The sequence below is a fragment of the Harpia harpyja genome, chromosome 8 (genome assembly GCF_026419915.1).
Source record: "Harpia harpyja isolate bHarHar1 chromosome 8, bHarHar1 primary haplotype, whole genome shotgun sequence".
In the NCBI taxonomy this organism is placed as follows: Eukaryota; Metazoa; Chordata; class Aves; order Accipitriformes; family Accipitridae; genus Harpia; species Harpia harpyja.
In genome coordinates this window covers 51,601,854-51,617,039 of record NC_068947.1, presented here as the reverse complement: position 1 = coordinate 51,617,039, position 15,186 = coordinate 51,601,854, and the positions used below count along the sequence as shown (strand labels likewise).

At 42.9% G+C, this 15,186-nt stretch overlaps 1 protein-coding gene across 1 annotated transcript in view; it reads right to left on the bottom strand.

Moving 5' to 3' along the window:
- CASR (calcium sensing receptor) overlaps positions 1-15,186 on the bottom strand; it is a 78,057-nt gene that overhangs the window by 8,547 nt on the left and 54,324 nt on the right. Inside the window, exon 5 of the mRNA XM_052795041.1 lies at positions 1,442-1,672. Coding sequence (XP_052651001.1) covers positions 1,442-1,672 — 231 coding nt within the window. The remainder of the gene's footprint in view (positions 1-1,441; positions 1,673-15,186) is intronic.

The window sequence follows — 15,186 nt, the reverse complement described above, 5'->3', positions numbered from 1 at the left end:
TGACACTCATCAACATCCAGTCGCGTTTTTAACAGTTTAGGACGGAGAATGAAGATAAATATTGCCCTGTTGGAGGAATTTAGACTGAAAGAACACAATTACTCAGTTTAAGTAAAAAACAGTAAAATCCTAACTGTTGGAAAAGGTGCTAGTGGCATTTGCAATGATCAGAATGAGGGTTTAGAAAATCAGGGTTTTTTAATTCCACTTGTAGTTTGTGCTCAGAGACTCCAGCTGGGCTTAGAAAAGCCTGAGCTCAGTATTTCTGCAGTAATGTGCTCTGCCTGACCCATGCCTCCTTTAGAGAGTTCTGGATTTAAACCATAAGTGAGGCTGGGGTATCTGGAGTAAAGGTAAGGCTTAACTGGTGGTGTAAATACATTAGGTAAATGTAGCTACTGCAGAAGCAGTTACGTGATCTGTCAGCCAACATGAATAATCACCTGGAACTGAATTGCCTTGTTCATTAATCAGGTGCTGATTTAACACATCTAAACATTGCAGCAGGGCCTGTCAGTGACATTTCTAAACTAATGCTCCCAGGCCACAAGCCAGATGCCCACTCAGGATCCCCTCTGGGAGCTGGGATTTCTGTCTAGGCTGGAGTGGGCTGCTGGCCATGACAGCAGCTCTCCTGGCTCTGGTCTGGAGATCTCTGCACCACGTTCCCATCATGCAGGGGAGACCTAGCCCTGGCTGCTGGTGATGATACAGTTATGCTGAAATGATCTAACACATGCAAGAAAGTGGAGAAGGACTTAGGCCTGACTAAAGCCAACGGCTACATCATGTACTTTTGAGACTGCACAAGCATCTTCTGGTAGATTAAAAAAAGGTAGCAGGTACCGGCATCTCCTGCTATTTGAGCACCATGTCCTAGTTGACCTGGGAAGATTGACAGGGCTTATTCTGTTTCGTTTGCAGGGCAAGGGTGTGAGGAAGGCTCTGGGACTTGGCGGGTAAAGCCAGCAGAAAGAGTTGTGAATTTAACTAGGAGCAGGAAGAGACTCTTCTTGATACAGAAATACTGGGAGTGGAAGAGATGACTGTTTTCAGCAATGAAACTGCTGAGCTCAGGAAACTTTGACTTAGTCAACAACCAGACTTGCGTAATGAATTTCTCATCCTTTTGGAAACAGCATTGCAAAATTCCAAGCTATCTACTTGGGCCAGAAAAAAGGCGGTTTTTAAACCATTAATACCCAGGCTCATCAAATGTATAGGAGGGGAGAAGCAGCTGCCTGTTATTTCCAGAAGTGTGTAACAAGGGTGTGAAAGACTAACAAAGGTGTGAAAGACTATAGCAGAGACCACATATACAGTAAGATGAATGGATCTTTCAATGAGACATGGAGCCATAATACAATGAGTGTGCAGGGTTAGTTCAAATTTCAGCTTGCGGAAACTTGGGAAACGTTGCTGTGAGGATTTAAGCACTTACCTCCTTAGAGAATCCACTCCACAGGATCTTGTTTTCATTGATAAAGAGCCGCTCCCCTTTCTTGGCATAGACGTTGTAGTGCCCAACCTCTTCAAAGACGACTGAGCCATCCTCCGGAGAGAGATGCCAATTGATTATTGAGTAATTCCCTACCAGGTCCCCAAACTCATCAAAATCCACTTGCTCCCCCATGTTATTGGTGAAATTTAAGTGTCGCAGATGCTTGAGAACCTAGAGAGAGAGAGAGAGATATACCATGAAATCCTGCATGTCACAGCCCTACCACAGCACACATCTGCTATGGGGACAGAACTGGAAATAATCACTTTACTACAGTCCTTAATCTCTTGAAAATCAATTAATCACAGCAGTAGCAGGCTTTCTCTCACAGACAGCACACGCACACACAGAGCCTGTACAAACCTTGTAAACAGCACAAGGTATGGCCCTCAGGGTGGTCAGCACCCATCTGTAACACTTACCAGTTGCTACCCCATTCCTCTTCAGTCCCTCTGAGCCACCTCTGCAAGCCTGTAGCTCTTTGTCAGGGGCAGAGAAGTGGTGGCAACCACTGAAATGTTTCAGTCACCCACGCGTCCCGCTCACCCTACTCCTGCAACCACTCTGCATAAATGCTCTCAGTTGGCATCGCTCATCTCTGAATGATCAATCACTCGGAAACAGGAATGCGGGAGAAACAATTCATACTTGACTTCTGATTGAAAAACCCCAAGCCCAATGCACTTCAGTAAAAAAACAACAAATCAAGCTTGTTCGCCACATGGCAGGCCTGGAGAATTCATACCACTTGTTTTTTGGCTCCTGTCTCCTGGTTGCACAGTTTCACATGCTGCCTGTCCCCACATGTTGACTCCTGTAATTTTCACCTCATGCCTTAAAATGTTATATGCTGTGGACAAGAGCAGTTAATCCCAGGGACAACTGCAGTTGCAAAATTCATGATCTAGATAGCCTGACAGGTAGACCAAAGAAACTGCAGCATGAAAGCAAGCCTGTACTGGCAACTGTGATACAATTTATCCACATCATATTTGTCTTCAAAAGTTAGTTGCTGGTTTATGCGCTTATCAGATTTCCCCCCTCCCTCCCCATTTAATGGATGTTCTTAATTTCTCTGTGGAGCTCATCTGTGGAAAGCTGAGGTGACTCTGAGAGCACCTGGCTGTCAGCTCTCCCTAGACCACTGCAGCATAGTTGCTGCTGTGGTTCTAGTGCCTGCGACAGCTTGTAAGCCCAGTCCTCTCTCTCTCACCTACGAGTGCCCAAACATACAATCCTGGATGGCAAAATGTAAGAAAAAAAGAAATGAAATCAATTTGTCTGGGCAGGCAGGGCCCTCCTCACCCCATAGACATAGAACAGACAATATTGTTTTGATTAAGCCTTTTCATCTGGAAACGCAGGGACAGGGGAACAGAATCACTTCATTAATTCTTGTCAGTTTTGCTAAATTGTCTCATTTTTCTCTGTTTCCCTTTGGGATCCTCCTATCTCAAGCTAAAATCCCCAGAGCTACAGAGATACCCTCCTCTCACTGCCTATATCAATGCCAGCCTGAGAGAGTCTGGAAAAACCATAGTAGTACTGTGCAGGACGTGGCTGGCAACACCTTTCCAGCTTTGTGTGATGTTGATGGAAGTACATCAAAACATTGCCACGGTATTCAGTCTTTGAATAATGGGTGCAATGGCAGAGGCAGGATTTTTTTCTTTCTCATCCCTGCTGGCCCTCCTCTGTAGACCAGCTCCCCCATAAGGTGTGCAGCTGAAATGACCTCGCTGAAGAGACAGGACCTGTCCCTGAAGACCTCACCCTCTCTGACGGACACGGCGAAAGAAGGTGCTCTGCTCTGGCACTTTGCTGTGGAGAGCTGAGGCATTGCCTGCTGTAGGGAAGAAAAGAGGAGACTGCTCCCCTCTCCTCCCTCTCGTCCCTGAGGGGCACCCAGGAAGATGCTACTTGCCCAGCTCCATCAGGGACCAGTAAGAAGAGAGCAGAAGCAGGTCTGCGGTCAGAATGGGTGACACAGGGTCTGCAGATCCACAGTGATGTCTGCACTGCATCAACTCACTTTGGCCTCATCTGCAGTGGGGCTGCAGTCCTGGATGCATTAGCAGGAACCTTGTCTGTCAGCAGTGTAGGTCCGAAGCAGGGAACCCGCATTCCTCTGCAGACTCTAGGACCTACCACAGGGTGACACCTGCAGCTTTGATGTCCAGAACAGATTTGAGTCATTATGTTGAGCTGAATGCCATGTTTCTCCTCACTCCAACCCAGTATTGCACTCTCATGCAGCACTATAGCACTCTGCTGAACGACACTAGGATATTCTGACTGGGTATCACTGCTGGGTTGAACATATAGACAGGAGGGGCAGACCTGGCACTTCTTTTGATTACAGTTACTACACACATTAGGAGACAATCTTGCAAGAGCCATATTGAAGATTCTTCAGTTCAAGTCCTGCCTCTCCTGGCCAGCTGCAGCAGCAGGAGGCTGGCTGGTCTTACAGTCAGCGAGATAAACAGTGGAGAAACCTCTGGATCCCCTGGACACAATTTTTTTTTGTTTAATTTCATAACATTCATCTCAATTAATCTATTCCTTTGCCTTACCTCCTGACATTAGGCTTCTTAGAAAGTAATATATACCCCTGGCTACGGGAGGGTGTTTGTAGGATTAGTTTAGCAGCATGTTTCCTTTGGTCACACACACACTACATCTGAGGATTCAGGTTATAAACTATTTCATGTACAAGCTGATATCTCGATCTGGTGGGTAAATGTTCATGTAAAAGCACTGATCTGCACTTAATGTTGACTTTCCCTAGGCACAGAATAGCAGCTTCAGCTATGCAGCCATAGCTGGGAGAGCCCAGGCGTATCAGTTCATGCAGGAAAGACCCATGCCCTATTTAAAATCCCAAATGGAGGGGCAACAGGAACAACAGGAGTAACAATACCTGTTTCCTCTTTCCAGCAAATACTGAAGTTTGCTTTCAAGTCTAAATTTCTGAGGGGCAGCTTGTGAAATGGTAACTGAATGACTACTAGGACATGTTCCTGTTTAAGACGGTAAGAAAATCCCAGGATGATCTCTGTGTATCACACAAGTTCTGCTCTCTACAGGATGAAAATATGGTTTAAACAGTCAAGGAATATATAAGCACTTTTAAAAGAGGAAGTTGTAGACTCTGAATAACTACAGCACTCTTTTATAGGCATCAGTCTATCAATGATTAGCTAAAGGCTTTACAGTTAAAACTGTGTCACTCTGTTTTGTAACTAAAGATAGAAACATAAATACCCATGACTCAATCCACAAAGACTTGAAAGACCCTGCTTCAGTGAGGGCAAGAACATGTGTCAGGAGTGCGTGTATCATATCCTGGAGCCAAGAGTTTACGAAAGAAGTGTTGACCTCGTGGCTTGAATACGCCGTCAGCAGCTGGTGGAAGCCTGCGGGGAAAGCATTGTGCAAGCTGCTGTCTTCAGATGTTTCTGTAATTTTTCCTTCTTTTTTTTCCCTCTGTCACAGGCTCCACATTTAATTGCAATGGCTTTTAATTAAAACACCTACTATCAGAAAGGACTTGCAAGCTGCCCTCTAGTTCACCCTCCCATTATTCCTAGTAAGGCCATTCCCAGCCACGTAGCATCCCTTGCGTTATCCAGGCTAGATATTCTGGGTCATGCGGTTTCCAGTCTTATGGAAGGATCATAAAACTGTAACATAAATACAGTTGTATTAGGTCAGACCAGCAGCCCATCTCCCCAGGAGCTGTTTCTGACTGTGGCCAACAGCAAATGCCTACACAAGAGTGAAAGGGGACGTGATACTTCCCCAGAATACTCTCACATGTTTTGCAGCTCAGTGACTTCCTGGGCCAAAGGTCTTTGTACTTGATAACCTGCGGTGGGCTTTTCTTCCATGACGTTGCACGTTTGTGTTCTGCACCTGTGCGAGCTTTTCATATCCACAGCCTCCTACAGCAAGGAGTTCTACATTTTATGAGAAAAGAGCCTCTTTTTGCCTGTTGGAACAGACCAGCTACTAATCTCTTTGGATGACCTTCCTGCTTATTTTGGAAAAGACAAAGAACTGTCATTTGCTAGTCACCTTTTCCATGCCTCTCAGGATTTTACAAACCTTTGTCAGATCTCTCTTCAGCCACCTCTTTCCCAGGCTGATGAGCCCTATTCGACTTCGCTGCTTCTTGCACAGAAGCTGCTCCATTAACCCTTCTCCAAACTTTCCCAGTCTCCTTCTTCACTTCTGAGATCTGCACATGATATTGAAGTGAGATGCACCAAGCATTACTGAAGTGGCCCCAGGGCACTCTGTTTACCTCTCTGTCCCTTTTCCAGTGTGACTATTCTTAGCAGTGCATTTGCTTCTTTGACTACTACTCAGCCTGACTGAGGAGTCCACCCAAGGACCTGCTTGAGCCTGAAGATCCTATTTGTGATTAGTCAGAACTCACCATTTATTTTTATCCTCTGCTGACTGTCTTTCAACAAACTGTTCATCCATGCGAGGGCTGAATTTGGTGACAGACTACCAGAAGCCTTTTAGAAGCCTGAGCATACTCTATGAATAGGAGCTCCCTTATCCATATACATCCCAATGCCTTTAAAGAACTTCAGGAGGTTTGTGAGGTAGGGCTTCTCTTTACAAAAGTCATGGTCACTCCTCCTCAGCATATTCTATTTTTCATTCCTTTTTTTTTTTTTTTTTACTACAGTTTCTAATAATGGGCTCAGTCAGGCTCTGCCAGTTCTTTGGATCTCCTCCAGAACCCTTTTAGAAAATTGATGTCACATCGGTCAACTTTTTAGGCCTCAGGGCCTAAGATTGTTTCAAGTGAGGGGTTGGTCCCCGTAGCCAGCACTTCAGCTACTTCATCTGTGAGGTCTGGCAGACCTCCTGGGTGCACATCATTCACTTGCACCGAAGTATTAAGGTTTGTTTCGCTCTTGTGTCCCATAGCTTCTTCTACAGTCACTTCAATCAGACAGATCCTGTACAAGTCACCCATAAATAAATAAACTCAGGAACCTTCTCAAGTTTGTCCATAAAAAGCACACTTCTGCCATGGCCTTACCTTGTCTTTTGCAGTGATAATCTATGGCTCAGCAGACAGACCTACTGCTGAAGTGTTTAAAAAAGGATTTATGAGATTTTACCCCATTTACAGCCTGTTCCTCATTCTGGTTTTTGGCCTGCCTTATTTTATTTTTACATTTAACCTGCCAGAGTTTATGGTCCTTCCAATTTTACTCACTGGACATAACTCAGCTATTTGAAGGATGCCGTCTTGCTTTTAATAAACACCACTTAATACCTTTGTTTTGCCTTGCCAGCTTCCTTAGCCTTTCTCCACCTTCTCTGTATCTGCAGTAGACACTTACTTCGTGTCACTAGTATTAGGGCTGGTGGCAGGCAAAAAACCCCACTTAAACTGCAAACGCTGTCAGGCAGCAGGTAACTGTGTGTGTGCATGAATGTCCAAAGCTGAACTTTTGTACTCTGGAGCACAAGGTAGCTGCAAGCAGTGTATACTAGTTGTACATTTTGATAGTAGCTGGACTAAACAAAAATGACATGTTCTGAATCCTCCAATTAGTAGTAACAAGATGTGAGACAGAACCACCAGTTAGGAGGCTGATCTCAACCAAAACCTAGGGCTGAGGGCTAAAAGGAAGAAGGTGAAGATCATGTCTGGATGAAAAACACTGGAAGTGGGGAAAGATCCTGGAGATGAAGGAGATGTGTGCAGACGAATGTCAGGGGATGCCCAGTGACCTTGGCCAGTAATGCTTGAGACCAGTTAACTGTGAGGAGCTGCACAGCACAAACTGACGACTTCCACACTGTCAGACCACCCACAATGTCCCTGCTGGGAAGGGAAGGTGAGACCTAGTGAACGTAACTCTGTGGGCAAAGCAAGCGAGCGTGCAAGATACCAAGCAGGTTAAAAGCTCTAGCCTTGTTAATTCTTAAATAAACATCAGTATCCAGATCTGTAATGGGTTGTCGTTTACTCTGTCTCAACTGTGACCGTTCCTTAACTAGTCTCCATATACCGGCAAGGATTTAATACTCTCGGCTTCCTTCTGCAGTTTGTTTCTAACATGTTTCCTCGCTAGGTCAAACGGTCCTGTAAGGGAAGTGAACCCGGGCACATTATAGGTGTCTGTCCCCATAAAAGACAAACAATTCCACCTCCTAACATGCAGTTGCAAGGAATCCTGTCTTGACAGTTAACATACATTTTCCCACACTGAGTTTTAATTTCTGTCTACCTAGCTATATCCAGGCCTGTAAAACAGTTCTGGACCGATGGGTGCCAAATGTTTTTCTCTTTGCTTTGGTAGGGTGCCCATGCTGCGAGCAGTGAACAATTCCACTTCATGGCTCAATGCGAAGATGAAAAGCTGGCAACTGTACTGAAGATGGCAAGTCCTCCCTTTCATTCTGCATTGCTGACAGCCCATTCTCCCCTCTTGTTTTGAATTCATAATCAAGCACCCAGAGAAGATACGTTCATAATGCTGTAACAGGAGTAAGGGCTTGAGAGCTCAGCTGTCACATTAGTCCAGTGGTCATGGCATATGGGATTTGGTTTCTGTCAGTGGTCAGGTATCAGGAAGAAATATGCCCATGCCAGTTTTGAAAGAGCCACTTGTAAAATATTTTAAGAGAAATGCTCCCTGAGGCAATATGTTCTTTTTTTTCCCCTTCCTTTTATTTCCATCTATCTATGTGTCGATCTTTATTTACATGCTAGCAAAGCTTTATTTTTTACTGCCTATATAATTGTTTAATTCCGGCTGCATTCTCTACTTTGGATTATCTTGTTCTGTTTTTTATGTAGGGCCAACTCTTAGGCTCTCCCAAAGGCAGTGCTGTCATCACAGTATCGACCAGTTCTGACACAAAGGACCTGAGCAGGCAGGAAGGTGCTGGCCCTAGCCCCTTGAGTCAGTAATACTTGTTTCCAGAAGCCTGAGACGGGGGAAGATGAATTGCACCCAGCTCTTCTGCCCAAAGCATTCTTCTTGCTGGCAGGAGCTGAACTCTCCTTCCCCTCTATAATCTCTCCTCCTCCCCTGCTGCCCATTGTGCACCAACAGAGACAACATGTAGTGCTGATGTTTTTTTAAAATCAAGATACCAGGCTATGCCAACACTGTTAATCTTGCCTTTTTCTGAGGGCCATTCAGAAGATAACAGAGTTCTTCAGCCAGTGGAAGATGTGATTCATTACTGTACACCGCCTGTGACATTCCACCTAAGCTGCCTGGTTTCTGTCGGTTTTCTGCTCTGAAGAAGTGACTGTTAATACTGTTTATCACTATAAGGGTAACCCAGGTGGAGAAGTTGAAAGGGACCCAGAACAGAGCTGGGATTCTCACTGTAAACACCTCACAAAAAAATGGGATGTCTTTCTGTTACATGTGTCTGGCCCCATGCACAAGAAGTGCCTGGTCTGTAGTTGGGATACTGGGCGCTTCATGATAAAATAACGAAGACTAGTCACGACCTAGCTGTACAAGGACTGGGCTGTACGCCACGATTGAAACTGTCAGGTTGGTAACAGTGCAGATGAACAAAGGGAGATAAACTCTGGAAGAAGAGCTGGCGTCAAAGAGTTGAAGAGAGGGAACAGTCAGCCAGAGATTCATTCACAATACTGCGAAGGAATTCTGACAAGATGGGGTTGACATCTCAGCTCTGGTGAAATGCTATATCTGCCGGTGACTTGAAAAACAGGGTGAAAGAAAGAGTTCAGTTCAAGACTCAAGAACAGCTGTACAAAGGCTGAGAATAACTCAAGAACATTCAAAGTTGTTATGCTTTGGTAAGAACTGAATGACATCCTTGTAAAGCTAGGTAGGTCAATGGACAGCACGACTGAAAGCTAAATGTGTATGACATAGAATTTGCCATATGTTAGAAGTAATAATTTAAACTATTCATAATCTTTATTGGAAACTAAATTAACTAACCACTCAAGACAAAGACCTGTTCATTATTGTAGGCAGCTCAGTAAAAACATTCTGTGCATTATGCAGTTGAAAGAGCAAACAAAATACTAGGATATGAAAGTAAGAAAGAAAATGACACTGAAAATATGGTGCCAATATATACATTGATGGTACAGTTTCCCCCGGAAAATGCAGTTAGTTCTAGTCACTTGATCAGAAAAGAAGAATAAAATTAAAGGAAGATTAGTGAGGTCCAGAGGTGGTGATGATAGCTCTTAGACAGTCAGTATGACTTCCATTTGAAGATAAATGAAAATGTGGGATTATTTAACTGTTTATGACACATGTAGTGATTTGTGGGAAAGCGGTGACATATTCTTACAGAAGCAGATCCCTATCCTTGCAAAGCCGACTGAGTTTATTCAGGTCCCCAGAGAAGTACAGGACATCAAGCTGCCATGACAGGATGAGCTGATTGGCATATTTTAACTGGTAATTGGTTTGGTTTGGTTCTGCTTCCATCGTGGATATGAGATCCCTAGGCAGCTGAGGGATGGATCTCTCCCCCTCTTCCATTGACCAGTGCCCTCTGCTCGAGGAGGGGCAGCAGTGGTGCCGACGTGGGCACCCATGCATACATTTTGTTTTTTTCTTTGTAAGAGGGAAGCAGGCTCTCCAATAGAATCTTGCAGAAATTGGGAGAGGGAGGAACTCAGATGGACTGTGTTGGAAACACCTCACTTACTGCTCCGTGGAAGGTACTTGGTGCTTCCTTCGTCTCATGCTATACTGTGAGTGCTCAGTCTGCTTGGAAACCGATGAAGCTTAGAGTTTCCTACAACAAGGTCTGGTTGGGCTGCCTGGAACTGGGCTTGATGGGTTAGCTTATGTGGTTTTCTAGCCACCAACCAAGGGACACTGCTTTGCTGATTCAAAACTGCAGCAGCTTTGACACTTTCTTGACAGTGAAAGGTGACAGAAGTAACAAATTAATAGCTGCTACAACAGTAGGAGCAAGTCACTTACTTACACCAAATATATTAAAGGCATGCATTTCAAAATGGGACTTGATATAAAACAGGACTAATCTGATTTAGGGTCAGATTTACTACAGTACTATGTTTACAAGGATGTCCAGAAAGAACTCAAACCCATAAGCCTAGTGGATTTCACAACAGAGGCTGCACAAGTCAGGTCTAACTGAGATACTTTAGAAAATCCCATTAGGTATTTGCTGGTGTTTGCAGATGCCTGAATGCCATTACAAAACTGGGTCTAAAATGCTTCAGAAAGACCTGTCTGCTGAGTCACAGAGGTTCCCGAAGGCATCAAGAAATGATCTCACAGTATTTTGGCATTGCATGCCTGGTTTTCCAGACTGATTTAACTATCAGTTAGGAGGTCACAGGACACAGTAGGGATGGGACCAGGCTATTTTGTTTCCTGAAGGTCCTCCAAACCTCATGCTGGCCATGTGCACACCTGCTGTTCTAAGTGCACTTGTCTATAAAATGCAAGTCCTGAGCCTGTATTGCTTAATGCAAAGCTGATAGCTAACAGCACATCACTTAAGCATGCTGTGATAAAGGATAATGATTTTGCTAAGTGTGACATGACTGGAAAATATAGCAAGAAAGTTTTCATGTGCTTGGCCTTGCCTGGATCCACATGATACCTGAGGAAATAAACAGAGTGGGAACATCCTCTGCATACATCCCAGCCATAGGATTTTCTGAAACCAAAGATTTACATAGGAAAACATCATGTGAAATCCAGTTAACTGAAATTCAGTGCAAATATGTTTTTTAAAGTCAAACTTAAAAATGTGACCTTCAAGTCACAGTTCCATTTTTAATTGTAATTACTTTTTTTAATGGGAAAAAGGGGAAACACTTAGTTTGAGTCTGTCAAAATGCTTGTTTGGACAGTGTTGTTTCAATTAACTGCAATTAGTGAGTTTGACTAACTCCAGGGGAGAAGAGAGATGGCAAAAGAGTTTTTTCCTCTACCATTTTCTCCTTTTTCTGTTTTAAATTAAGATCCAGCTGTATGATGGTACCCCAATATATTTGTATGGCCCAAAGCATGATATTTTACTATTAGCTCCCTAGAGTCCAAAAGAATCCTTCCTACAAGTAACTTCAGGAGTTAAGGCATCTGGAGTAGCCTCAGTCCCGGTTCAGTGCCATCCCAAACAGACATAATCTGATCTATTGACTGCAATAGATTTCTTCTAGAGAAGAATGGCTGGAGTGACAGCATCTCTCCCCTCCTTACAAATACTGTGAGCATTAATACAGTTCCTAGTAATCAGGACAAAAATCGTGGTAGCAAAATGAAAAATAATGTCTGTGGAGGATCCCTAGACGTGGAATATAATGCTCTACAAAATCAAGCAGGCTTCTGACTGGTCTTTGCCCCAGTGATGTACAAGCGTAGGCCAGTGATGACAAAGGTCTCTGTACCCAACAGAACAGAGAAAATCCATGGACAAGGTAGAGGAAAGGACTGAATGACTGTACCGCCTGCATGATAAACCCATTATCAGTTCAGAAATTTTGGCTGTGTTCATTAAAATAAAAGCTCATTAATTAAGGGGTAATGATACGTTACTATCCTCATCATACAAATAAAGCTCAAACAACAGTATTTATTATGGTGTGCTCTAAAAGCACTGATCCAACACAGACCATTCAAACAAGGCTGTGAAACACAAGTATTATATTAACAGAAAGTAGAACATACAAAAATCTGGAGAATGAAGAAGAAAAACAATCACCAGGCAACCTATTAAGAAATTTCTTGAACATATTAAAATTGAAGGGTGTCATATATGCCAGATCCTCATGACATAAGGCTGTAAGAGACTGCTAAAGAGGATGGAAAGCTAAAGAGACAGCTAAGGAGGAGGGGGAGGAAAGCTAAATGAATGATACGTTATTGCCTTTGCTATCAGAAAAAAACCCTGGACATTCTTATCCCAAGGGCACTTGTTTTGAAGCCATAATGTGACATTAACGGAGGTAGAAGGTCCTTAAAAAGAGATTAGAGAACAGCCTGAGCAATTTAAATTGGATCTAAAAGGCTGACAGAACCAGACAGTTCATCACAGCACTCCACGAGCAATAAAAAGAGCGCTAATACAGTAGGTTTATGACATACATATAAAAATGCCACTGGCTTTGAATGACAAAGTCAATATGCTATCTAATATTATTCCACAGCAATCTCCATCCACCTTTCTGGTACACGTGCACATATAATGCACTCCCAACAGTGTGCCTGAAGTTTCCCTCTGTGTCAGTCCATGCTGGGCATGAATCAGAGCTCAGGCCTCTTACAGAGGCTTGTATTTCTGCTCAGTGGGCCACTCCAGAGTTAGCCTCCAATGGGCTGCAAGAGCTGCCAAGCAAAGACAATACCGTAAAAGGCAGAGGGATGTCCTCTGCAACCACAGGCTGGTTAGTCTGACATCAATCCCAGGAAAAACAGTGGGAAAACAAGAGTTTTGGGTTGAGGATCAATTAATACAAAATTATAGGACAGAAACATAATTGCTGCCAGTCAATAAGGCTTTGAGGAATACGGATCTCGTTAAATCCAAGTTTGGCTGACAAACACACCCCTTTAGAAGTGAAATATCTGAGCTTTATGTTTGATGTAAAGCATCTGTTCATGGATCAAGAATTGCCGAACAGATTTGTAAAAACACTTATCAACAGAGAGAGATCATCAGTTCATGGGGAATTCCTCCAGCCTCTGTAAACAACTCACTGTTACCCAATATGTTCGTCAATACTCTGGCAGCAAATAGAAAAGTGCTGCTGGGAAAATTTGCAGAAAATGCATGGATTAAGGCAATGCTAAATAATAATAATCAAGACAAAGAATTTCCCCCAGACTGCTCTCAAACATCTGTGTTTAATACAGTGAAATTCAGACTTATGCATCAAGGCATAAGACATTCAAGCCACAGGCACAGAAAGGGTACCACATCCTGCAAAGTATTACTGGCAACTCAATGGGACCTTTCCATTGTATGCTGTGGCAAGGAAGGCTAACGGAACTTGTGCATGTATAAATGAAGAAATAATAAGAGCATGTAAATGTGGGATTTTTTTTCACTGTTTGGCTGTGCTGAGGCTGTTAAAGCAATACTGAATATATGCCAAAAAGAAGGATGACTGAATGGACAAGATATAGAAATAAAGCAGAAAACATATCTTATGACTAAAACCCCACTCTTTTAAATTATCAAGATAAGACCGAGGAATAATTTGATCAATGTGCAGAAATACTGCATGGAGAAAAATAATGAGTACTTCATCTGGACTTTTAAATCTAATAGAGCAAGGCCAAGTAAGGACCAATGAAACTAAAGGTCAGTTAAATCCCAACTAGAAATAAGACACTATCTGTGACAAGAGATGTGACCTGCCATGGATCATACTAATAAAAGAAAGGTCTACTAGTCAGCATGTCTTTGGGGGAAATAAATCTGGCTAAACACAAGTTTGACTGGCAAACACAGCCTTTCAGAAATGAAATACCTGGGCTTTACATCCAATGTGAAGCATCCCTTAGCTGGATCGAAATTACTTTCCTGAACGTGGCATAAATTTACATAGTTTATTATACAAAGGATTTCAAACTGCATGATCATTCGGCAAGTGACTCCATTTGAACATTTTTAGGTTCCTATTAAGGTTTTGTGGAGAGAGATGGTCTCTGGACAGACAAAGGCAACAGTACAAGTACAGTGAGAGCTAACTGTCAGTGCTATTAGATGGTATTTTGTACTGCACTCTGTATGCTGCTGTCTTTACCTACAGCCATGATATGAAAGAACCATTATGACCACCTAATCTAGACTTAATGCCCTAATTGCTTTGTTTTTCACTTGTAACATATAATATGGAGAAATCCACTGGGTACAATGGCCCAGGGTGCTGTGTGTACTAACGATGAAGGATCTATTGGCAGAAGTCCTGACTGAGTAAACGATGTTTTAATGCTCTTGGGAGGTCATCGTACTGCACAATAACTGTTGTGGTGAAGTATCTAAAAGCTTCAGATAGAGCTCTTTTTATTAATTTAAGTCTAAATTTAATACTAAATAATACATAATTAACTGTCCACCTATTAATGCTAATAATAGAGCCAGTGGTTATCCTACAAGCTCAGTGTTTTCAAGTAGCATAATTCACATATAATGCCTTGCATAATCAAAATCTGATTGAAATGTCTTTTCCGGGAGGTGTTTAACGCCGTCTCTACCCAGATGTGCAGTGAACAAATCTGTATATGTGTCTCTCTGCACCCATTTGCTGTCGCTTTCTTCTAACAGCCCTTTATGGATCAGCCTCTTCAAAGTACCAACAAGTTCTGAAACTGCATCCTGCACAGAACACTGCTGATATTGATTTGAAAAACTGTGCCTTTCTCCAGACCAGGAAGAAGTCATAGCTTTTGACTGTAAATTCTTTCCTATTTGGAACTACAGGATGAATTACCTCAATGCTTGGGTAAGCTGCCTCTGTCAGAATGAGAACCAACTGATAGTGCATACTTGCTGTCATTTCTTTTGACAAAATAATGGTCATTCGTCAAACCTGAGTTCCATGCTTATTTATAATCTATTCAAGAACTCCTATCCAGTAAAAAAAAAAAAGAGCCCTAAAGTTTCCTGTAGTCACACTGAGTTGACTGAACTCACGCAACCGATTCAGACAT